The 25,342-nt window shown below is 47.6% G+C and overlaps 1 protein-coding gene across 2 annotated transcripts in view; it reads left to right on the top strand.

The window, feature by feature from the left end:
* TXNDC16 (thioredoxin domain containing 16) overlaps positions 1–25,342 on the top strand; it is a 53,237-nt gene that overhangs the window by 24,081 nt on the left and 3,814 nt on the right. For both annotated transcript variants that reach the window (XM_083612603.1, XM_083612602.1), the window contains exons 7-18: positions 257–378; positions 921–1,008; positions 1,839–1,995; positions 4,453–4,619; positions 7,049–7,109; positions 7,274–7,427; positions 8,957–9,103; positions 12,287–12,346; positions 16,877–17,045; positions 17,596–17,708; positions 20,605–20,689; positions 23,888–24,020. In XM_083612603.1, the coding sequence (XP_083468729.1) occupies positions 257–378; positions 921–1,008; positions 1,839–1,995; positions 4,453–4,619; positions 7,049–7,109; positions 7,274–7,427; positions 8,957–9,103; positions 12,287–12,346; positions 16,877–17,045; positions 17,596–17,708; positions 20,605–20,689; positions 23,888–24,020 (1,456 nt within the window). The remainder of the gene's footprint in view (positions 1–256; positions 379–920; positions 1,009–1,838; positions 1,996–4,452; positions 4,620–7,048; positions 7,110–7,273; positions 7,428–8,956; positions 9,104–12,286; positions 12,347–16,876; positions 17,046–17,595; positions 17,709–20,604; positions 20,690–23,887; positions 24,021–25,342) is intronic.

The raw sequence follows: 25,342 nt of genomic DNA, 5'->3' as shown, positions 1-25,342 counted from the left end.
GGAAGCTGTACCCGGAAGCTGTACCAATAAAGCGAGATTAGCGCCACAACCCCAGAGTTGGTCACGACTGGTCCTAATGGTCAGGGGTCCCTTTACCTTTACCTAAAAGGTAGGTTGTTTTGCTCTGCCCACTTTTGCTTCTGGCCCCGCCCACCGCTGGAATGTCGCTCTCTGGGGCTTGTTGAGAAGGGGATGTGGCCCTCAGTCTGAAAAAGCTTCCCTGGTTTACACGTTGCTCACCCTGTCTCCTTCCCAGCGCTCTCCTCTTCAATGAAGTGAAATACGTCGCCACTGTGGCAGACCTCCAGAAGCTGGAAAATTCTCTGAAGGGCCACCGGGACCTGGTCTTTGCCTATGTGCAGGCTGTTGGGACGGCAGGTAATAAATTGGGCAACTTTGCTCGGCCGTGGAGGGGTCCCTTGTCTGTTTCCTCCCTCCAGCTCCAAAGTTTGTGGAATCAGCCTTGCTCTTGGTTACAAAGGCAGTGGTTGAACCGCATTGAGCCAAAGGAGGCTGCTCTGGGATATCTGAAGGGCCGTATTTCTCCCCTACGATCCTGCCTGGGCTCTGAGATCTTCAGGGAAGGCCCCTCTTTCAGTCTTTCCACCCTCCTGGAGGAGCCAAGAGAGGGCCTTCTCGGTGGTGGCTCCTTCCAGCCAACATTGGAACTCCCTCCCCAGAGAAGCCAGACTGGCTCCCCACCCCTTGTTGTCCTCCCGCAGGCAGGTGAAGACTGTTTTATTCCGACAGGCCTTTGCGGAAACCACTTGAAGCATCTCAATTGCTTTTCTTTGATTTGCTCGTTGCAAACAGCTCAAAGTCTTGAAATTTTGATAATAAACCTGATTTGCAATGGGGGTTGAAGAATTTTGAATGCAGCTGTAAATACGAGTCCCTAAGTGCAAATGTCTTTCTCTTAGAGCACAGAGCATTGATGGAGGCTGCTTTCGTCTATGACTCTCTTAAGTTTGCGTTAACCACTGAAGTGATGGTTTTGAGGAGCATTCGGTATGTATTTGACACACACACACACGGAGGGAGGTTGTGTAGCAGGGTAGGCAACCTAAGGCCCGGGGTCCGGATGTGGCCCAATCGCCTTCTCAATCCAGCCCACGGATGGTCCGGGAATCAGCGTGTTTTTACATGAGTAAAATGTGTGCTTTTATTTAAAATGCATCTCTGGTTTATTTGTGGGGCATAGGAATTCATTCATTTTTTATTTCCAAAATATAGTCCAGCCCCCCCACAAGGTCTGAGGGACAGTGGACCGGCCCCCTGCTGAATAAGTTTGCTGACCCCTGGGTGTTCCCTTTGCATCAGCAAATAATTGGAATAATTGGGTGCACTCTTCCCACCTTAGATCAAATCTATGCTGCCAGGTCCCATAAGAAAGCCGCAGAGATAGCGCAGGATAGTGCGCACCCCGGAAATGATCTCTTTCAGCTTCTGCCTTCTGGAAGAAGGTACAGGGTTATAAAGACTAGGACTAGCCGCCTGAGAAACAGTTTCTACACAAATGCAATTCTGGTTCTAAACGCAGCATAAGGGGTCTCTATAGTATAGTGGATTTTAAAATGGGGTTTCAGAGTTTTTAGGGGGTTTTGAATGTTTTATGTAGTTTTTCAATTTCATTGTTCCGCATGGGACAATGACAATAAAGATATTATATCGTATATCGTATTCTGGGTCCAGTTTGGCGTTTTTGCAAAGGTGGACAAATGCTACCTGGCTGTCTTTCTGGGCTCACCTGGCACTGAGCGTGTCTGCATTTAGGAATGCAAGCTCATGGGAGGCCAGGTCGGACCCTGTACTGATGCTCTTGTCTCTCCCTCCTGCAGCAGCGGAGAGCCGGACGTGCCGAGCTCAAAGCTCTTTTTCTGCCACTGCAAAGTGGCCACGGATCTGGACCAGCCGTGCCGGAGGACTCTGATGGGGCAGCCTCTGACCACACTGAACATCCACAGGTTCCTGAAGCTGATGGCGGAGCCCCTTGTGGTAAGGTTGGTGGTGGCCTCCTTCCCCCCTTCACCCGCACCCACTTATCCTTCAAAGGCCTATTGGATTATAGAATCGTAGAGCGCCAAAGGGACACCCGAGGGTCATCTAGTCCAACCCTCCAATGCAGGGATCTCAGCTCAAGCATCCATGACAGACGGCCATCCAACCTCTGCTTAAAAAGGAGACATGGGAAGCAGCTGTCTATCCCTGCCAAGTCCCCCCCCCCCAGCATCCTCTCCGAAAAATGTTGGATTGGGACCCGGGAGGCCAAAGTTCAAATCCCCCGCTTCGCTACGAAGCTCCTATGTTCAGAATCATGAGGACTACAAACTTGTTTGTTTATTTTCAAATAATCTAGTCTTTTATTTATTTCAGCAATTCCCAACCTGCCCGGTATATATTTATTTATAAGAAACATAGCAAAATATAATAAGGTAAAGGTAAAAGTACCCCTGCCCGTTCGGGCCAGTCTTGCCAGACTCTAGGGTTGTGCGCTCATCTCACTCTATAGGCCGGGAGCCAGCGCTGTCCGCAGACACTTCCGGGTCACGTGGCCAGCGTGACAAGCTGCATCTGGCGAGCCAGCGCAGCACACGGAACGCCGTTTACCTTCCCACTGGTAAGCGGTCCCTATTTATCTACTTGCACCCAGAGGTGCTTTCGAACTGCTAGGTTGGCAGGCGCTGGGACCGAACGACGGGAGCGCACCCCGCCGCGGGGATTCGAACTGCCGACCATGCGATCGGCAAGTCCTAGGTGCTGAGGTTTTACCCACAGCGCCACCCGCATCCCACAGCAAAATATAATAACAGGTGCCAAATGAAGCAAAAGAAAAGTAAGGCGAGTACAGTGGTACTTCGGGTTACAGGCGCTTCAGGTTACATACGCTTCAGGTTACAGACTCCACTAACCCAGAAATAGTACCTTGGGTTAAGAACTTTGCTTCAGGATAAGAGCAGAAATTGCATGGTGGCAGCTGGAGGCCCCATTAGCTGAAGTGGTGCTTCAGGTTAAGAACAGTTTCAGGTTAAGAATGGACCTCCAGAATGAATTAAGTTCTTAACCCAAGGTACCACTGTATCTGGGACTAAGCATATAGGAAAAGGTTTCCACACCAAAATCAAACACAATAAATTCCTATTGCAGAGTTCCAGAGAAGATAAATGGGTTTGCATTCTCCTGTACCTTATGACTCCATGACGTTATGAAAAGGCTCCGTTTCCCAGTGAAGGCATGACCTTGTTGTCTTTCCTCTCTGGTTCCCACCATCTAAGTAAGCTTAGCCATGCAACCAGCGAAGCTTACCTGGCGCCTTCACGAAGGAGCGTCTCTATCCCCATCGTCCAGCCCAGACACTGAAGTCCAGCTCCGAGGGCCTTCTGGCGGTTCCCTCCCTGCGAGAAGTGAGGTTACAGGGAACCAGGCAGAGGGCCTTCTCGGTGGTGGCGCCCGCCCTGTGGAACTCCCTCAGTTGTCAAGCAGATAGAGAACTACATTAACTTTTAGAAGACATCTGAAGGCAGCCCTGTATCGGGAAGTTTTTAATGCTTAATGTTCTGTTCTGTTTTCTTATATACTGTTGAAAGCCGCCCAGAATGGCTGGGGCAACCCAGTCCAGGTGGGCAGGGTACATAAAGTAAATTATTATTAGTAATAGTAGTGGTAATATAAATTATTACTATTTTATCTTTAGGTGGCTGGCAAAAATGTTCCTCTTACCCCAGGCCTTTGGCTAATTAAGCAACCTGCCCTCTTAATCTGGAGTGTGCATGTGTTGTTGTTTTCTTTGTTTTTATGTTGTATATTTTTGCGTTGTGTATTATGCTGTGTATTTTTGTGTTTTGATGTTGTCAACTGCCCTGTGATCCTCCAGTATAGAAACTTAATAAACAACAGCAACACATGCATACATACATACATACATACGTACAGCGTCCCAGATTTTACAAATGATAATTTTGGCAGCAATTAAGAGGCATTGTCTGACTCCTCTGGCTTCTGTTAGTACAATTTTATTAACATATCTGAACAGTAAAAGTACAACCAAGTATTGCTTCAAAGAACTCAAATTTGCCACTGCATCTTTCTGTTTGTTTGCTTAAAGAAGGTAGATTTCCAGGGGAGCACTGAGTACAGTATTACAGTGGTACCTTGGGTTAAGTACTTAATTCGTTCCGGAGGTCCGTTCTTGACCTGAAACTGTTCTTAACCTGAAGCACCACTTTAGCTAATGGGGCCTCCTGCTGCTGCCGCGCCGCCGGAGCACGATTTCTGTTCTCAGCCTGAAGCATAGTTCTTAACCTGAAGCACTATTTCTGGTTTAGCGGAGTCTGTAACCTGAAGCGTATGTAACCCGAGGTACCACTGTATTACTTCGGGGGGGGGGCAGGCAGTAGGCCAAATAAATTTGGGAATCTTTGGTGTATTTACGCTGAAATGGCCTCTCTCCTGCAGGCAGAGGCAACAGAAGACCCAGAAAAGGTTTCCACCACTCACCTCCAGCTGGGCCTCCCGCTGATCTTCATCCTGGCTCACGAGGAAACCTTGGAGGCAGATAAAGGAACTGCAGAGTTTGTGGCCTGGCAGCTGCTGGGCAAAGCTGGAGTCTTCCTCCTGTCAAGGTATTTGAGGACAAGAGGTATTTAACGAGGGGAGCGATTTGGGGAAGGGGAGAAGAAGATGGGTGGGTTTCTTTTTAACAATTTATAACCTAAGCGCCACCAATCATCTTGCAGAAGTTAATCGAAACAAGTCTGTCAAAAAGGGGGTATCAATAAAGTATGAAAGAGACAGTTTACTAGAAGTGAAAAAGAAAATCGTGTAAAGGATAAAGGGAGTCAAACAGAGGGAAAGAAAAATGGAAATATGGTATATTTGTATTTTTTTGGGGGGGGTTGTTTGTTTTTGTTGTTGTTCTTTGTTATGTGTTTATGTTGTAAATAAATTCAGTTCAAAAAGGGGGGGGAGATGGGTGAATTTCTGAGATATCTTCTCACTGTGGGAGCTGACCATCCGCACAGACGCATGAAGGGCCCGGTGCTATGCACATTTACACAGAAGTAAGTCCCGCTGAGCAATGACAAACCTAGACAGCATCTTAAAAAGCAGAGACATCACCTTGCCAATAAAGGTCTGTATAGTTAAAGCGATGGTTTTCCCAGTAGTGATGTATGGAAGTGAGAGCTGGACCATAAAGAAGGCTGATTGCCGAAGAATGGATGCTTTTGAATTCTGGTGCTGGAGGAGACTCTTGAGAGTCCCATGGACTGCAAGAAGATCAAACCTCTCCATTCTGAAGGAAATCAGCCATGAGTGCTCACTGGAAAGACAGATCCTGAAGCTGAGGCTCCAAGACTTTGGCCACCTCAGGAGAAGAGAAGACTCCCTGGAAAAGACCCTGATGTTGGGAAAGATGGAGGGCACAAGGAGAAGGGGACGACAGAGGACGAGATGGTGGGACAGTGTTCTCGAAGCTGCCAGCATGAGTTTGACCAAACTGCGGGAGGCAGTGGAAGACAGGAGTGCCTGGCGTGCTCTGGTCCATGGGGTCACGAAGAGTCAGACACGACTAAACAACAACAACAAAGTCCCACTGAGTTCTTCCTGACAATAAACTGAAGGTGTGCCTAGGATTAAGGACAGGACCCTGGACTAGATGGGCCCCCTTGGGCCTGATCCTGCGGCCAGGCTCTCCTTAGGTTCTTAAAGGCAGGTCGTAGACTGGCAGGTGCAACAGGGGGAGCGATGATAACAGCCTTTGATTTGATTTATTGTACTTCTATGCCGCTGTTCATTCAGATGAATCCCAAATTGACTTACAAACAAGAAATAAAAGTAACATAATGGAACATCACAAATACAGCACAGATCAGACAAAATAATGAACAAATCATCAATAAAACAATCTATGGAACACTGTTAATAAAGTAGCAACTAAAAATTACCGTATTTTTCGCTCTATAAGACGCACCAGACCACAAGACGCACTTAGTTTTTGGAGGAGGAAAACAAGAAAAAAAATATTCTGAATCCCAGAAGCCAGAACAGCAAGAGGGATCGCTGCGCAGTGAAAGCAGCAATCCCTCTTGCTGTTCTGGCTTCTGGGATAGCTGCGCAGCCTGCATTCGCTCCATAAGACGCACACACATTTCCCCTTACTTTTTAGGAGGGAAAAAGTGAGTCTTATAGAGCAAAAAATACGGTAAGCTAAACACCACAGTTGCAGCAGTCATTTTATATCATCAAATCAGCAGGGCATTTATAATCCGTAAAACAATATTAAGTTCATATACACACTCTCCGTGCCTTTGAGAGGTTTGCTGCCACAACTGGCTGTTACAGCCAATTCTTAACTCTAGTCCTGCTAGGTAGAAAGAGGAGAGTTAGCTCTAGAAATGTGAGCGTTTTTAGCCATTTTGGGCAGCGTTCACAACCTTTCCCCCACTTTCTAACCCACAGCTCAATGGTAGAGCAGTCCAGTCCAGCCATAGGAGAGCAGGCCCTTAGATCTATAGTAATAATATAATAATAATAATTTATTATTTGTACTCCGCCCATCTGGCTGGGTTTCCCCCGCCACTCTGGGCGGCTTCCACAAAGACCAAAAATACACTAAGATGTCAACATTAATAACTTCCCTGAACAGGGCTGCCTTAAGATGTCTTCTGAATGTCAGGTCGTTGTTTATCTCTTTGACAGCTGATGGGAGGGTGTCCCACAGGGCGGGTGCCACCACTAGGAAGGCCCTTTGCCTGCTTCCCTGTAGCTTTGCTTCTTGCAATGAGGGAACCTCCAGAAGGCCCTCGGTGCTGGACCTCAGTGTCTGGGCTGAATGATGGGGGTGGAGACGCTCCTTCAGGTATACTGGGCCGAGGCCGTTTAGGGCTTTCAAGGTCAGCACCAACACTTTGAATTGTGGTCGGAAACGTACTGGGAGCCAATGTAGGTCTTTCAAGACCGGTGTTATGTGGTCTTGGCGGCCGCCCCCAGTCACCAGTCTTATTTACATTCCTCATTTCAGGTTTTAATGCCTCGTTTTTTATCTTGAAAGGAGCTCCATCAGCTTGGATGTTCTTCCCCGGTGTAACGTTGCCCTCAAGACACCTGAGGAGGTTAGTTCGTTGTCGCTGGTGTCATTAAGGCTCCCTCTCTGTTTTGCAACCTGCAGCGGGCCTGCTCAGTAGCAAGTTCCATTGCAGCAAATGGGACTTACTCCCAGGTAAATGTGTGCAGGCTTGCAGCCTTGACTGGTTTCAGTGATCTGGTATTTCCGCAGGGTGCGCCTGTTAAATACTTGGTTCTGAAAGACGTGGATGAGATCATAGCCTTGGTGGAAAACGGCAAGGAGAGCGAACCCACACAGGAACGGGAGGAGGAGGAGGAAGAAGAAGAGGAGGGGGAGGAGGAAGATGGTGAGAACTACGAACAAGGTAGATTTACTAGTTCATTTTATTTGGTAAAAAAATTACACCTCTTGATGGTTGAAGGAAAAAACCAAAATGGCTTACAAAGAGAGTAAGGCAATATATTTAAACAACTCATGGAAACGTTCAAAAGGTAAAATCAGCACTAAACAGATGAAAACATTCTCCATGTCTGAAGATGGTTTGGAAACTTCAGCTGGTGCAGAATTCAGCAACCAGGTTGCTCACCAGAGCAAGATGGTTTGAGCATATTACACTGATCCTGGTCTGACTCCACTGGCTACCAATTAGTTTCTGGGCCCAATTCAAAGTTCTGGTTTTGACCTATAAAACTTTAAACGGCTCAGGACTGCAATACCTCAACTACCGCCTCTTCCCATATGAACCTAGCCAGCCCCTGAGATCATCTTCTGAAGCCCTTTTGCTTTGTGTGCCTTCTCCTCGAGAGGTCCGGAGGGTGGCAACACGAGAATGGGGCCTTCTCTGCAGTGGCTCCCCGTCTCTGGAATGCTCTCCCCAGGGAAGTTCCTTTTTGACCAGGCCTTTGGTTGACCTGATCAACATCCCATACCCTTTTAAAATGTGGCTCTTTTTTGGGGGAGTGGGGTATTATTGGGTTAGTGCTTTTATTTTTATATACTGTGATCTTTTTATGTGAATCGCCCTGAGACCTCCAGGTATAGGGTGGTATATAAATTCAGTCAATCAATCAATCAATCAATCAATCAATAGGTTTCTCTAAATAAAAATGTCTTTCTCTAATAAAAATGTCTTGATATCAATAGGCAGGGAGTTCCAGAGTGTAGTTGCTTGTACGTTTCTGAGCACAATTCAAAGTGTTGGTGCTGACCTTTAAAGCCCTAAACGGCCTCGGCCCAGTACACTGAGGTCCAGTGCTGAGAGCCTTCTGGCAGTTCCCTCCCTGCGAGGAGCCACGTTACAGGGAACCAGGCAGAGGGCCTTCTCGGTGGTGGTGCCCGCCCTGTGGAACGCACTCCCACCAGATGTCAAAGAGAACAACAACTACCAGACTTGTAGAAGACATCTGAAGGCAGCCCTGTTTAGAGAAGTTTTTTGAAGTTTTATTCTGTTTTTAGTCCTCTGTTGGGAGCTGCCCAGAGTGGCTGGGGAAATTAATAAATTTATTTTTTTATTATAATATTGCTGCCGCAGTAAAAGTCATTGATAGCTTCACCCTCTGTGAAGTCGTGGGGTGCTCTCTGAACCCTGCCGAAAGCATGCAGCGGGAGAGCCAGTGTGCTGTAGTGATTAAGAGCGGTGGACTCGTAATCTGGTGAACCGGGTTCGCTTCCCCGCTCCTCCACATGCAGCTGCCGGGTGACCTTGGGCTAGTCACACTTCTCTGAAGTCTCTCAACCCCACTCACCTCACAGAGTGTTTGTTGTGGGGAAGGAAGGGAAAGGAGAATGTTAGCTGCTTTGAGACTCCTTTGGGTAGTGATAAAGCGGGATATCAAATCCAAACTTCTTCTTCTTCCTTGTCTTGAGAAGGAGCCTGTGTTGTTTGCCCTGCAGAGATCCAGGATGACGAGGTGGTAGAATCGGTCGTCAGGGACCGGAAGCGTGAACTTCCTCTTGAGCACATCCAGACCCTGACGGAAGACTCCTTCGCCCCTGCTCTGGCAAAGACCAACTCCACGGCCGTGCTCTTCTATGCCAGCTGTAAGTAAACAGCCCCCAATAGCTCCGTGTTTCACCTTTCCAGGAACCAGCTCTCTCTGTTCCGCTGCTTGAAAAAAAATAAAAAAAATCATTCCAGTCGCACCTTAGAGACCAATTAAGTTTGGGAATGGGTGACTGGCTGATAGGTGTGGTAAACCTGTTGACAACTGTTTCTCTGTCTTGTGATTCCTGCTATCAGATTTATGTCCATTTATCCTTTGGCGTAGGGTTTGGTCTGTTTCTCCAATATAGAGAGCTGAAGGGCACTTTTGGCATTTGATGGCATAAACAATAGGAGAACAGTAGGAGAACACTTCAATCTCCCAGGACATTCTATGCAAGATCTCAAATTAGCTGTTTTAATACAAAAGACAGCATCTTAAAAAGCAGAGACATCACCTTGCCAACAAAAGTCCGTATAGTTAAAGCTATGGTTTTCCCAGTAGTGATGTATGGAAGTGAGAGCTGGACCATAAAGAAGGCTGATCGCCGAAGAATGGATGCTTTTGAATTCTGGTGCTGGAGGAGACTCTGGAGAGTCCCATGGACTGCAAGAATATCAAACCTATCCATTCTGAAGGAAATCAGCCCTGAGTGCTCACTGGAAGGACAGATCCTGAAGCTGAGACTCCAATACTTTGGCCACCTCCTGAGAAGAGAAGACTCCCTGGAAAAGACCCTGATGTTGGGAAAGATGGAGGGCACAAGGGGACGGCAGAGGACGAGATGGTTGGACAGCGTTCTCGAAGCTACAAACATGAGTTTGACCAAACTGCGGGAGGCAGTGGAAGACAGGAGGGCGTGGCGTGCTCTGGTCCAGGGGGTCACGAAGAGGCGGACACGACAACAAATACAAAAGAATTTCAGAAATAGACTGGAAAGAGAAGTTGCTGAATTGCAACTTATTCCCAAACTTAAAACCATGGAGAGACCTGGTCTGAATAGAGAGTTGGATTCTTATCTCATTATGCATGAAAAAGCTATTTTTAGCCATCTCACCCTTTGCTTTTTCCTGTAAGACAGATTGCAGTCATTAACAGTCAGCTGGTTTACCACACCTATCAGCTAATCACCCATTCCCACCACCCTTCTGAGTAATACCCCTCCCCACCCTCTCACTATATATAAGGGTTTGGTGACTTCTGTTTCAGTGTATCTGAAGAAGTGTGCATGCACATGAAAGCTCATATCAATAACTAACTTAGTTGGTCTCTAAGGTGCTACTGGAAGGATTTTTTTTATTTTGTTTCAACTACGGCAGACCAGCACGGCTACCTACCTGTTCTGCTGCTGTTTCTTATATTTGGCCTTCCCTCTAGTGCGAATGCTGAGTTGGGCGCTGGCGTGGAAATCCAGCATCCTGGGAATTCCAGGGCCCAGCGAATGCTCTGGGTGTTGCTGTATTTTCTGAAGCGAAGTCTTCCAGGGAAGGTTCAGTAATAAAACCTCTACTTTGCATGCAGAAACTCCCATGTTGTTTTGCGACAATGGGGAGCAGTCCTTCCTCCAGATCTCCACCATCCATTACGAACCAGTATTAGATCTAAACTTTTCTGACCTTTAGCTTAAAATCTACAAATTATCTTCGCTGGCTTTCCAGCATCTTCTCCATGATCATTTGGGCCTTTCCTTCTTTCTGTGCATCGGGAGTAAGTCTGTAGTCTAGTTTTGTTATGGCTGTCTTGTTTGTAATTAAGTATTTTTTTGATCTGGACATTGTGTGTGTGTCTGTGTGTGTGTGTGTGTGTGTGTGTGTGTATACACACACACAGTGGTACCTCGGGTTACATACGCTTCAGGTTACAGACTCCGCTAACCCAGAAATAGTTCTTCAGGTTAAGAACTTTGCTTCAGGATAAGAACAGAAATCGCGCACTGGCGGCGCGGTGGTAGCAGGAGGCCCCATTACCTAAAGTGGTGCTTCAGGTTAAGAACAGTTTCAGGTTAAGAATGGACCTCCGGAACAAATTAAGTACTTAACCCGAGGTACCACTGTATATAATTTTTTAATCATTTTTCAGTACAAACAACAACCACAAAAGATACCGTATTTTTCGCCCTATAGGATGCACCGTCCCATAAGGCGCACCTAGTTTTTTGGGGGGGAAATAAAGGGGAAAAAAATTATTTCCCCCCCAGGCGCGGGGCTGGGGCGGGGGAAGGCGGAGCTTCCCCCGACCCCAGCCCCCAGAACAAGCAGCTCTCTGCAAGCTGTGGGAGCTCAGCGCGCGCAGGCTTCAGCATGCAGGCAACTCTCCGCAAGCAGTGGGAGCCGGGCGCCGGGCTCCCGTGGCTTGCGGAGAGCTGCGCGAAGCCTGGAGAGCGAGAGAGGTCGGTGCGCACCGACCCCTCTCGCTCTCCAGGCTTCAGCCAAAGCCTGCATTCGCCCCATAGGACGCACACACATTTCCCCTTCATTTTTGGAGGGGAAAAAGTGCGTCCTATAGGGCGAAAAATACGGTACATACAACAAAAACCAAAACAACACTAGTAACACAATTTGACAATTCAGATTTGAATACACTGATATACCTATGACTACACCTTTTTTAACAATATTTCCCCACCTCTCTCTCCTCCCCCCACTTCCCACCACTATCCGCCTTATCGCTTAAATATTCCTTCCAGATTCCTTCATATTTATCCAGCCTTAATTTGCGTTGACATGCAATTCGTTCGTATGTAGCTAGTCTGTCCATATTATCAATCCATGTGCTCAATGGAATCTTTTTGCGGCTCTTCCAATTCATCAAAACAAGTTTTTTTGCTTCTAATATAGCATGGTACATCCATTTTTTTTTTACCCCTTGTAATCTCCCACGTTTCCGGAATATAGTTTAGAATTAAATTCAGTTCCCCTAAATAACAATTTCTTTTTATTACTCTTGCTATAAATATCCTCACCTCGCACCGAAATGATCTTATCATCGGGCAGTTAATCATCATATGTACTAAGTTCGCATTTTTACTCCCACATCTCCAGCAACTTGTCTGCATTTGTTCTTCTGGTAAAGTTTTGCTGGAGTCAGTTGCACAATTTATCCAGGCTGCAAAATTCCTGTACGCTTTTGGTATGGACTTCCCATTTTGTATGGAACTTTGCCTGCCTGCAGAGCAGAGCTGAGGGATTTCTGGGGGGCCTGGAATAACAGGATCTGTTTTTCTTTTTCCTCTTGGCCTCAGGGGAAGCTGTCTCCCTGGTCGTGATGCAGTCCTACGCCGAAGTGGCTGCCCGTCTGCAAGGTATGGAGGCCAGCTAGCGATTTCACTGACACACAGATTGCAGCTCATACACAGACCCCCGACCAGGGTGATGTAGGACTTCCCCTATAGCCTTCTGCTCAGGCACACAAGTGGGTGACTATCTTGGGCCAACAGGCCAGCTGCCAGAAGGTCAGTTTTTACAGGACCGCGTCTCCAGGTCTGCCCCACAGAGGACCTTAAGGTCCATGAATAATCATAGTTTAGAGGTCCCGGGCCCTAAGGATGTCAGATTATTCTCCACCAGGGCCAGGGCCTTCTCAGTGATGGCTCCGACCTGGTGGAATGCTCTGTCCCACGAGACCAGGGCCCTGCAGGATTTAACCTCCTTCCCCCAGGCCTGTAAGACAGAGCTATTCCGCCTGGCTTTCAATTTGAACTTAGCCTGATCTTTTATTCCCCTTCCTTCCCTCCCCCTCCCCCTCCCCTTTTTATAAAGATTACCCGCTCTGGGATCCCACAGCTAATCCTCCCCTGGTCTCCTTGCTGGCCCAAATAGGACTAATTTAGCCACCTAGCCCTGGTGATCATCTAATGTTTATTGGATGGATTTCCCCCCTAAATTGATTTTTGAATTCTGAATTTATTGTTACTCATGTTTTATACTGTATTATATGCTATTTTTTTGTTGCATCAATTAAGTGTTTTAAATTTGTTGTTAGCCGCCCTGAGCCCGGTTTTCTGAACCAGGAAGGGCAGGGTATAATTTTTTTTTTTTAATTATTATTGTTATTATTAATTCCCTGGTGGTTGCAGGAGGACAGTGGCTTTGGGTATTTGTAATGGCCAGTAGCAGCAGACTGGAAACTCCCCGGCCAAAGACCTCCATACACATTGACCAGGCTTGCACCCCAGAGAGGTCATTTGGGTGCCGCTAACGCAACAGTTAAGGGACGCGGGTGGCACTGTGGGTTAAACCACAGAGCCTAGGACTTGCCGATCAGAAGGTCGGCGGTTCGAATCCCCGCGACAGGGTGAGCTCCCGTTGTTCGGTCCCTGCTCCTGCCAACCTAGCAGTTCAAAAGCACAAAGTGCAAGTAGATAAATAGGTACCGCTCCAGCGGGAAGGTAAACAGCGTTTCCGTGCGCTGCTCTGGTTCGCCAGAAGCGGCTTAGTCATGCTGGCCACATGACCCGGAAGCCGAATACCGGCTCCCTCGGCCAATAAAGCGAGATGAGCGCCGCAACCCCGGAGTCGGCCACGACTGGACCTAATGGTCAGGGGTCCCTTTACCTTTTAACGCAACAGTTACGAATGACCAGTCTTTGCAGACCTGTGCTTCTTCAGCAATTTGACTTCACCCCCGAGGCACTGTCTCTTGAGACAGATGGAGGCCAACAACAGCAACATTAGCTCCCTTCACCTGAGGATCACGAGGCAGTTTGCACTATAAAAACCCAAAATGCGTACCGTAGTAACAAAAAAACAATAACTGGTTTTTGCGTTTCTTTCCTGGAGAAGAGTATTTTTGTGTTGCGAACCTCCCTGAGATCTATAGATGGAGGGCAGTATACAAATAATAATAATTATAATAATAATTATGGTCATGGAGCTTCATGCTCTGACCAGCATCCCAGTGGAAAGTCCCTGGTCCTGAATGGGGTCACTGTGCCCCTGAAGGACCAGGTGCGCAGCCTGGGAGTCATTTTGGACTCTCAGCTGTCCATGGAGGCGCAGGTTAATTCTGTGTCCAGGGCAGCTGTCTACCAGCTCCATATGCTACGTAGGCTGAGATCCTATCTGCCCGCGGACTGTCTCGCCAGAGTGGTGCATGCTCTGGTTATCTCCCGCTTGGACTACTGCAATGCGCTCTACGTGGGGCTACCTTTGAAGGTGACCCGGAAACTGCAATTAATCCAGAAATCGGCAGCCAGACTGGTGACTGGGAGCGGCCGCCGGGGCCACATAACACCAGTCCTGAGAGATCTGCATTGGCTCCCAGTACGTTTCTGAGCACAATTCAAAGTGTTGGTGTTGACCTTTAAAGCCCTAAACGGCCTTGGTCCAGTATACCTGAAGGAGCGTCTCCACCCCCATCGTTCAGCCTGAGATCCAGCGCTGAGGGCCTTCTGGCGGTTCCCTCATTGCGAGAAGCAAAGCTACAGGGAACCAGGCAGAGGGCCTTCTCGGTAGTGGCGCCCTCCCTGTGGAATGCCCTCCCACCAGATGTCAAAGAGATAAATGACTATCTGACATTCAGAAGACATCTTAAGACAGCCCTGTTCAGGGAAGTTTTTAATGTGTGACATTTTTGTGTATTTTGGGTCTCTGTGGAAGCCGCCCAGAGTGGCTGGGGAAACCTAGCCAGATGGGCGGGGTACAAATAATAAATTATTATTATTATTATAAAGTCATAATTCAGTACATCTCCTTTGCAAGCAGAAAGTCCCAGATCCATCAAGGTGGGACAGGGAGAGACCCCTTCCCGAAACCTTGGAGAGCCTCTGCCAGTTAGGCCCAATGGTCTGAATCCCATATGATTCAGGGAGCCAGGGCCTGATTCTGAGCTTGTGGTCTTCCACTAGTATCTCTCGCCTCTCCCCCTTTCAAGGCAACAGAGGCTGGATTGCAAGGGAAATATTCTGGCCGCTAGATGGCAGCAGCCTATTAAACTCCCGTGGACCGCAGAAATCTGGGTGCAGAGCTTTCCAAACCGTGAGCTCCGGTTTGTTAGTAAAGCTGAATTACTGTCTTGTGAAATGACGCATGTCTAAAAAGCCTGAAAAAGTTTGGAAAGCTGTGGTTGGGTGCTTAAGAGACAAGGTTGTCTCTAAAGTAACCTGTCCCTCTAGTCCAGCACCCTGTTCTCAAAATGGCCAACCTAAGCCTATGGGGAAACAGCGAGCAGAATTCGAACTCAAGACCAACTCTCCACCTCCTGTGGTCTCCAGCAACTGGGGTTCAGAAGTATGGCTGCTTCTGACAGAGTAGAGCCATCCTGGCTAGCAGCCACCGATAGCCCTCTTAGTTAATGAATTTCTCCAGTCCCCTTTTAAAGCTGTCCAAATTGCATGTTAAAATTATGTTTGGATTGGCAATAAGTGGTATTCAGCAACAAAAGTTAATAAGAATATGCAAAAATGAATTGATAAATGGATAAAATATAGAGTTATAATATGTTATGATATAGAGTTAAGATAAATGAAAGAGGGTAAGGATTTGCTGAATTGATTATGTAAATGGGAATACAAAAAGGGGAGGTGTGAGGAGGTCAAAGAAACAAGCAAATGAGCTTAAAGATATCAAAAAATGGATTTGCTTTTTGTATTTTGTATTTTCTTTTTTTCTCTTCTATGTATCTTTGTATTTTTTGTATTTTTCTTTTTCTTCGTTTTCTTTTTATTCTGTAAATCTCTGTTTTTTGTAAAACCCTAATAAATATCTTTTTAAAAAAAATAAAAATAAAATAAAGCTGTCCAAATTGGTGGCCATTGTGGCCTCCTGTGGGAGGGAGTTCCACAGGTTAACTGCGCGGCATGAGGCAGCACTTCCAGCTCCTGGCACATCTCCCCTTAACTGCCAATCTTCTCTTGGGTGAGCACGCCCAGTTCTTTTCAACCCACCCTTGTGGGATTTGAGTGGGTTGGTGCAATGGGTTGCCCAAGGGTAACAATTGCAAAAAAAATTCTGTATTTTTCGCTCCATAAGATGCACCTGACCATAAGACGCACCTAGTTTTTAGAGGAGGAAAACAAGAAAAAAAATATTTTGAATGAAACAGTGGATGTATGATTTTTGTGGTTCATGCTGTGGCCACAGACATGATATGTGATTTGACGGTGAGTTTGGGGTAGCCCAATGCAAAAATCCTTAGGATCCATGTGGATCCGTGCTTTGTAACCACGTTTTTGCACCATTGTGGCCCACGAAACAGTGGATACATGTTTTTTTGTGTGTGTAGGCTGTAGCCATGGGCATGCTATGTGATCTCATGGTGAATTTGGGGTGACCCATTGCAAAAATCCTGAGAATCCATGGGCTTTTACCTCCCCACTCCCAGGCAGCCTCCTTTACTGCTTATCTCCCTCCGATCAGCTGCTTCCTTTCAACACTCCCTTCCCTCTTGTTTGCCTTAGTGTCTTTTCCTTAGTTGGAGCAGTTTTTTGATCCTCCTTTTCTTCTAATTTCTCTTCTCATTGCTTTAGTCTTCCTGTCTCCTCTCCTTGCAAGTTTTTGTGTCTTTACCTCTCCCCTCCCAGGCAGCCTCCTTTATTGCTAGCGTCCCTTATCTCCCTCCCGATCGCTTGCCTGTCAGCAGCTATGTTTCAACACCCCCTTCCCTCTTTCAAAAAAAAAAAGCACGATCTGCTTTTTGCCCCTGGGCAATTCGGCTCCAGGGACCACGCATTCGCTCCATAAGACGCACAGACATTTCCCCTTACTTTTTAGGAAGAAAAAAGTGTGTCTTGTGGAGCGAAAAATACGGTATATTTAGTGTGTGCCTTTTAGAAAGGTGCTGATGAGACATGCACCATTTTTCACTTCGCTTTGCTCTCCTAAATACTTTACAGGGACCCCTGAGATTACATTTGCGAGGGTCAACTGCTGGGACTGGCCAGTCCTCTGCGCACAGCAAAACGTCACTCAGTTTCCGACCATCAAGATGTATGTGGAAGCGGAGAGATGGCTGGCCTACTCTGGGATGTGGGGAGTCGAGGAGATGCTAAGGTTCATTGAGCTGTAAGTATCTTCCTGGTGTGTTTGGCTCTAAGGTGCACATGGAAGGTGGGTGGTCTGAGGTCGCAATTCTGGAGAATTCGGAGAACCTGTTCTGGGAACAGATTTCTGCTTTAAATGTGCATTCTGCAGTCTTTTGTCATCTCTGCCCCCATCGCTCAGCCCGGACATGGAGGTCCAGCTCCGAGGGTATTCTGATGGTTCCCTCACTGCGAAGAGTGAAGTTACAGGGAAGCAGACAGAGGGCCTTCTCGGTGGTGGTGCCCGCCCCGTAGAGCGCCCTCCATTCAGATGTCGAGGAGATAAAGAACCATCTCACTTTTAGAAGATGTCTGAAGGCAGCCCTGTATCGGGAAGGTTTTGCCTTTCAGTGCAGACTGAATCTGATCTGTCCCACATTGAGTAGGTCCCAATCTCCCTTCTTCCCACCCCGGGTGGTGAGACTTGGGGTACCCAAAATCTTAGGCAGCGACATTAAGCGTAGGAAGGAATCGAAAAAGACCTTGTAGACAGGCCTCAAACTATTTCCCCTGGTTTCCTCTTACATCTGCAGAAGCAGAACCTCCTGTCCGGTGAAGTTGACCACGGCCGAAGAGGTGGAAGACTATTTAAGGATCAAAACTTCAGTTTCTGTTTTGGGACTGTTTGATTCCAGCATGAGTGAAGGTAGACACCTCCCTTGGTTACCAGAAATGATAATACTTCCTATTGCCCTTTACCCGTAGAAACCGTTATACGTGTTTCTTACCCTGCTTTCCTTCAAAACAGCCCTGCCAGGTAGGCCCTCTGCCATCCTAATTTTGACCGGTGGGGAATGGAGATGGTAAAGGTAAAGATAAAGGGACCCCTGACCATTAGGTCCAGTCGTGGCCGACTCTGGGGTTGCGGCACTCATCTCGCTTTATTGGCCGAGGGAGCCGGCGTACAGCTTCCGGGTCATGTGGCCAGCAGGACTAAGCCGCTTCTGGCGAACCAGAGCAGCGCATGGAAACACCGTTTACCTTCCCGCCGGAGTGGTACCTATTGATCTACTTGCACTTTGACGTGCTTTCAAATTGCTAGGTGGGCAGGAGCAGGGACCAAGCAACGGGAGCTCACCCCGTCGCGGGGATTCGAACCGCTGACCTTCTGATCAGCAAGTCCTAGGCTCTGTGGTTTAACCCACAGCGCCACCCACATGCCTTATGGAGATGGTATCAAGACTGACCAGGGCAGCAATTTGTGTCATGGAGATGGTATCAAGACACAAATTGCTGCCCTGGTCAGTTGCCTCCCTCTGGGATTCTCCAGGACAGGGTTTCCCAAACTTAGGTCCCCTGCTGTTTTGGGACTACAATGCCCATCATCCCTGACCACTGGTCCTTCTCGCTTAATCCACTGGTCCTGCGGCAGCTTAATCATGAATGCGGCCGCCAGACTGGTGACTGGGAACGGCCGCTGAGACCACATAACACCAGTCTTGAAAGACCTACACTGGCTCCTAGTACGTTTCTGAGCACAATTCAAAGTGTTGGTGCTGACCTTTAAAGCCCTAAACGGCCTCAAAGGCCAAGCAGACCTGAAGGAGCATCTCCACCCCCATCGTTCAGCCCAGACACCGAAGTCCAGCTCCTAGGGCCTTCTGGCGGTTCCCTCCATGCGAGGAGCCAAGTTACAGGGAACCAGGCAGAGGGCCTTCTCGGTAGTGGCGCCCGCCCTGTGGAACGCCCTCCCACCAGGTGTCAAGGAAGTAAACAACTACCAGACTTTTAGAAGACATCTGAAGGCAGGCCTGTTTAGGGAAGCTTTTAATGTTTAACAGACTTTTGTATTTTAATATTTTGTTGGAAGCCGTCCAGAGTGGCTAGGGAAGCCCAGCCAGATGGGTGGGGCATAAATAAATAATAATAATAATAATAATAGTAATAATAATAATAATAATAATAATAATAATAATAATAATAATAATTATTTTATTTTATTTATAGTGATGATGATGGGAGTTGTAGTCCAAAAACAGCTGGAGACCCAAGTTTGGGAACACTGCCCTATATGATACTAACCACCTTCTGCAGCCTGCCACCAATGCAATAGTAGTGTGTTGGTGCTGGGCTTATTCTGAGCTGAGTCCAGGTCACAGGCTCACCCTATTCATACCCAAATGTGCCCTTAAGGCAGGATTTCTGAGCACAGAGACAATGGGGAGGCTTTTCCCATTTCCTTCCTCCTTGCAGAGAAACATTTGAGGTCAATTTGGGAGAGTCAAAATGGTTTCAGGCTGTTTCCTGTACTGTTTCAGACATATGCTCTAGTTATCTCCCGCTTGGACTACTGCAATGCGCTCTACATGGGGCTACCTTTGAAGGTGACTCGGAAACTACAACTAATCCAGAATGCGGCAGCTAGACTGGTGACTGGGGACGGCCGCCAAGACCACATAACACCGGTCTTGAAAGACCTACATTGGCTCCCAGTACGTTTCCGGGCACAATTCAAAGTGTTGGTGCTGATCTTTAAAGCCTTAAACGGCCTCAGCCCAGTATACCTGAAGGAGCGTCTCCACCCCCATCGTTCTGCCCGGACGCTGAAGTCCAGCGCCGAGGGCCTTCTGGCGGTTCCCTCATTGCGAGAAGCAAAGCTATAGGGAACCAGGCAGAGGGCCTTCTCGGTGGTGGCGCCCACCCTGTGGAACGCCCTCCCATCAGATGTCAAAGCGATAAACAACTACCTGACATTCAGAAGACATCATAAGGCAGCCCTGTTCAGGGAAGTTTTTAATGTGTGATATTTTAGTGTATTTTTGGTTTCTATGGAAGCCGCCCAGAGTGGCTGGGGAAACCCAGCCAGATGGGCGGGGTACAAATAATAAATTATTATTATTATTATATGGTTTATATATTTAAGTATACGTTTGCCTAGTACATTTATGAACATTTATTTTATATATTTAAGACCTTAAATTCTTATAACAGCGGGAAGCTGCAGGACATGAACTGAATGGGAATGCAGTCTGCCCCAAAACGGTATTTGGAAAGCAGGATCGTGTGTGACTGCCCTGATAGCGTCGCAAGTGCAAATCATAATGATTGGACAATAAAAAGGAGCATCTGTGAGGTGGCCTCTGTCTAATTGCAGGGTGCGGAGCCTTATCATTAGGTTCTGACATGATATATGACGGGACACAGGGAGCTTTCGTCTCTCGAGGCGAGGTCTGCGTTTTGCCACAAAGCGATAAACCTATTGGATTAAGCTTTCTCCAGGAAATTGAACCGGGGTGGCTGGATAAACACCAGCAAACCTGTTTTGATTTAATCTGATAATTAATTATCTGCAAAAGAAAGAGAAAAGCATTAAAGGGAAGGGGGGCTTAGCTGATACCAGGGAGAGAAAAACTTCTTCTGAACTGGATCTCTCTGCATTTGAATCCTCTGGTGCTTCAAGAACTTCTGCTTGTTCCCGTATATTTAGCTGACATTCCTGCGTTGTGGGGGACGGGGGTTGGATTGGATGACCTTTGGGTTCCCTTCTAACCCTACACTTCTGTGATTCAATGATTTACAGGGTGGGTTATCTGTTTTTACAGCAAGAGAAGCTTTCGTTGGAGCCGGAAGAGTCCTCAGTGGATATGTCACAACAGGAATCTATGACGAAGAGGATGCAGAAATTCTGTAAGTGGATTGCTAGCTTGCTCTGAACCCATTGAGCGACTCACTCGGTCTAGATCAGGGGTCGGCAACTTAAGGCCCATGGGCCATAAGCAGCCCACGGGGGTCGTTTAACCGGCCCCCGAGCGGCCCCCAAACCGAGCCACCCGCTCGGCGAGTCCCCGCAAGCTGCGCTAAAGTGGTGCAGCGCTGCAAGGGAACTCGCTTCTGCGACGCTGGAAATTGCGTCTGTGCAGGCGCCGGAAATCGCGGGCACGTGCAGCCTGGCCCACCTTGCCCGACCCCTAGTCTAGACCAGCCATTGCAAACCCTGCCGCCTAGTGGCTAGAGCAGAGATAGGAAACCTGTGCCCCCACCCAAAGTTGTTGTTGGACTACAACTCCCATCATCTATGTCTGTCAGCCATGCTGTCTGGTGCTGATGGAAGTTGGAGTGCTGCATCATCCAGAATGCCAAAAGGTTCTCCACCCCTGAATTTGAGTGATGAGCTAAGACAAGGGAACAAAGGAAGCTGGAAGGCTACCTTATACTTATTCAAGCCAATGGTCCATCTAGCTCAATAATGTCTACCCTGACTGGCAGCAGCTCCTCAGGGTTTCAGGCCAGGGAGTGCTCCTATAATAATAATAATAATAATAATAATAATAATAATAATAATAATAATAATTTATTATTTATACCCCACCCATCTGGCTGAGTCTCCCCAGCCACTCTGGGTGGCTCCCAATCAAATGTTAAAAACAGTACAACATTAAATATTAAAAACTTCCCTAAACAGTTCTGCCTTCAGATGTCTTCTAAAAGTCTAGTAGTTGTTGTTCTCTTTGACATCTGGTGGGAGGGCGTTCCACAGGGCGGGCGCCACTACCGAAAAGGCCCTCTGCCTGGTTCCCTGTAACTTCACTTCTCCCAATGAGGGAACCGCCAGAAGGCCCTCAGCGCTGGATCTCAGTGTCCAATGGGGCTGAACAATGGGGGTGGAGACGCTCCTTCAGGTATACTGGACCGAGGCCGTTTAGGGCTTTCAAGGTCAGCACCAACACTTTGAATTGTGCTTGGAAACGTACTGGGAGCCAATGTAGGTCTTTCAAGACCGGTGTTATGTGGTCTCAGCAGCTGCTCCCAGTCCCCAGTCTAGCTGCCACATTCTGGATTAATTGCAGTTTCCTGGTCACCTTCAAAGGTAGCCCCACATCCTAGCCCTACTGGGAGATGCCATGCCCTAAAGCAGTGAGCAGCATCTACTGACGGCCAGTCTGTGCATCATAGGAGCATAGAGATGGGCCTTGGTCCATCTAAATCAGTGCTGTCCACACTGAGCGGCAGTGACTCTCCACAATATCAGGCTGGGGTCTTTCTCGGTCTTAACCTGGAGATGCCCAGGACTGGATAAATGTATTGTTTTGTTCTTTCCCAAAAAAGAGATCCTCGCTCACCTGCGAAGCTCATAGTGCAGTTTAGGTCTGGCAGCTGCCATCTCTCAGCCTAACCTGCCCTACCTCACAGGGTTGTTGTGGGGTTAAAATGAGGGCTGGGCAGAGAGAACGTGAGGACTGTGCTGAGGTCCTTGGAGAAAGGGGAAAATAAATACCTTTTCTGAGATGCTTGCTGTGACAGAATCACAGAACTGTGGTGTTGGAGAGGACCCCAACACGGGTTTCGAACCCACAACCCCGGGTTTAAGAGTCTCACCCTCTACCGATTGAGCTACCAAGGCGGACAGTATCTGTTTCCCAAAAACAATGTGTGCATTTTTCCTTCGAAAAAGTATTGTTTCATTTGTTTATATTGGTTGACTGTCGGCCAATATACCGTATTTTTCGCTCCATAAGACGCACTTTCCCCCTCTTAAAATCTAAGGGGAAATGTCTGTGCGCCTTATGGAGCGAATGCGTGGTCCATTGAGCTGTGGGGGGGGGGGGGCCTGGGCTTCCCCGCCAGCCCAGAGCTGGTCTTTGAGGCTGGCGGTGGGGGAAAGCAGCGCTTCCCCCCACTGCCAGCCCCACAAGCTCGGGGAGCAGCGGGAAGGCTCCCGGACCTGCTCTTTGGGGCTGCCGCCAGCCCCAAAGAACAGTTCAAAAGGAACCCGAAGGCTCCGGAGCACAGCGGGAACTCCCGCCGCGCTCCGGAGGCTTTGGGTTGCCTTCAATGAAGGCGACTGAATGCATCTTGAACGCACTGAACGCACCTTGTTTTAGAGGGGGAGAATAAGAAAAAAAAATTCTCCCCCTCTCTGTGCAGCACCCCTTCAGTGAAGGGAAGGGCTGTAGCTCAGTAGCAGAGCATGTGCTTTGCAAGCAGAAGGTCTCAGGTTCAATGAAACCCTGGGGATCTGCTGCCAGTCAGGGTAAACTGCACTGAGCTAAATGGACCAGTGGTATTTACTTGTCATAAGGCAGCTTCCTAGACTCCTGGTTCTAAATCTGATAAGGAATCTTCCATGGCTATGCACAAAAGAAAGTACCGTATTTTTTGCTCTATAGGACGCACTTTTTCCCCACCAAAAATTAAGGGGAAATGTGTGTGCGTCCTATGGAGCGAATGCAGGCTCCTTGGCTTCAGCGATAGCAATGCAAAGCCTCCGAAGCGCAGAGGGAGAGCTCCTTCCACGCTCCTTGGCTTCGCGTTGCTTTCGCTGAAGCCTGGAGAGCGAGAGGCATTGGTGCATACCGACCCCTCTCGCTCTCCAGGCTTCAGGGATAGCCGCCTGAAGCCTTTGGAGCACAGCGCGAGTTCCTGCTGCGCTCCAGAGGCTTCAGGTTCCTTTCACTGAAGCCAGGAGAGTCTTGCTCTCCCGGCTTCAGCAAAAGGAACCCGAAGCCTCCAGAGCGCAGCAGGAACTCGCGCTGTGTTCCGAAGGCTTCAGGGATAGCCGCAAGACTCTCCTGGCTTCAGCAGAGAGGGAGAGCTGTGCAGCGCCCCTTCAGCCAAGCGGGAGGAGAAATGGAAGGGGCTCCGTTTCTCCTGCCGCTTCGCTGAAGGGGCGCTGCGCAGAGAGGGGGAGAATTTTTCTTGTTCTCCCCCTCTAAAACAAGGTGCGTCCTATGGTCGGGTGCGTCCTATAGAGCGAAAAATACGGTAGTTGATAAACCAGCTATAAAATGCTTGTGCGATAATTTGGCTAAGATTCCTTTAATTGGGGGACGGCTGTATCTTCAAAAGAGTTTTTGAAATGTGTTTCTTTCTGTCTTTTCCTCTCAGGTCCCATAAATATAAGGCGCCCCTTCCAGCTCTGCTGCTGGCTAGTCCCGAGGCGAGGACGGTCATCCAGCTCTCAAAGTTCAGCGTGCAAGACGTGGTTGAAGTTATCCGCCGTGCATTACTGGAAACCTTTGTAAGCATGCTTCTGATCTCAGCGTTAAAGATGCAGAGCTCCTTTTTCCGGATTCGGATCTGGCACCCCTTCCTTCCCTTGTAATATTTGTCCCGTCTGCCCGCCCACCCCTCTCCTGGGATTCTTGCATTGCACGGGGTCAGGCTGGATGACCTTTTAGGTCCATTCCAACTCTACACTTTTCTCTGATTCCTGTTGCTAGAGAGCCAAATAGAAAAAAGAATTCTCTGTTGCTGGTTTAGAGTTCAACAGATGGACAACACTAGGCTACCAAAAAAATGCCTGATTGAGCTCTCGAATGGATTACCCCTTAAAAACTGGGTACATCGCGCTGCCCAACTGCTGGGCAAATATGACCTCTCAGTGACTGAGATAAAAGAACTTCCCTTATATTCCCAGAAAAATATCTTTAAACGAACCATAAGGGCAGCGGCAACTAAAAACGATCTAAACTCTATGTACACATCCACATGCGCCCCATTGTATTTTAAACTTAGAGAGGCCTAGGAACACACATCTTATTTTAATGAATTGACTTTTGCACAACTTCGGAAAGCTTTTACAGAGTTACACTTAAATACAATAAACTCTGCTTATAGAGATGGGAGACACAGAGGCAGACCAACAAACGAACGTGTTTGCATTAGGGGATGTCTTGAAGTAGAGGACCTTATGCGTTATATCCTGCGCTGCCCCTTATATAATAAAGCAAGGGAATGATTTTTAGCACCTATAATGACAAGGTCCCCTGGCCAGAACCCCTCCGACATGATTTTATATCTCCTCGCAGAAAAAGATAAGTATGTGACCTGGTGTGTAGCACTCTTTGCAACGGCCGCTAGGAAAATTAGAGCAAATTATATAGCCAAGGTAGCCACCAACTGTAAAAGAGATCAATTTATTTTATCCTATCTGCATCAACCTATATTCTATCTTTGATAATCACCCAACTCCGAATATAATTGCACATTGTATTAATTAGCGTTCTTTTTTAATATATTAGTGGCCATGTGATAATTTTAGCTTATAAATTTTATTGTTTAATGTCTTAATTTGTTTATTAAGGTACTTTTATAGCTCTGTTTAGAGTAGGTAATGTCTTGATAATATAAATGTTTTAAGTTTTTTTTATCAATTCAGTATACAGTGGTACCTCGGGTTAAGTACTTAATTCGTTTCAGAGGTCTGTTCTTAATCTGAAACTGTTCTTAACCTGAAGCACCACTTTAGCTAATGGGGCCTCCTGCTACTGCTGCGCCACCGGAGCACGATTTCTGTTCTCATCCTGAAGCAAAGTTCTTAACCTGAAGCACTATTTCTGG

This window comes from Podarcis filfolensis, assembly GCF_964270895.1.
Source record: "Podarcis filfolensis genome assembly, chromosome: 1".
In the NCBI taxonomy this organism is placed as follows: Eukaryota; Metazoa; Chordata; class Lepidosauria; order Squamata; family Lacertidae; genus Podarcis; species Podarcis filfolensis.
This window is presented reverse-complemented; position numbering and strand designations above follow the sequence as displayed.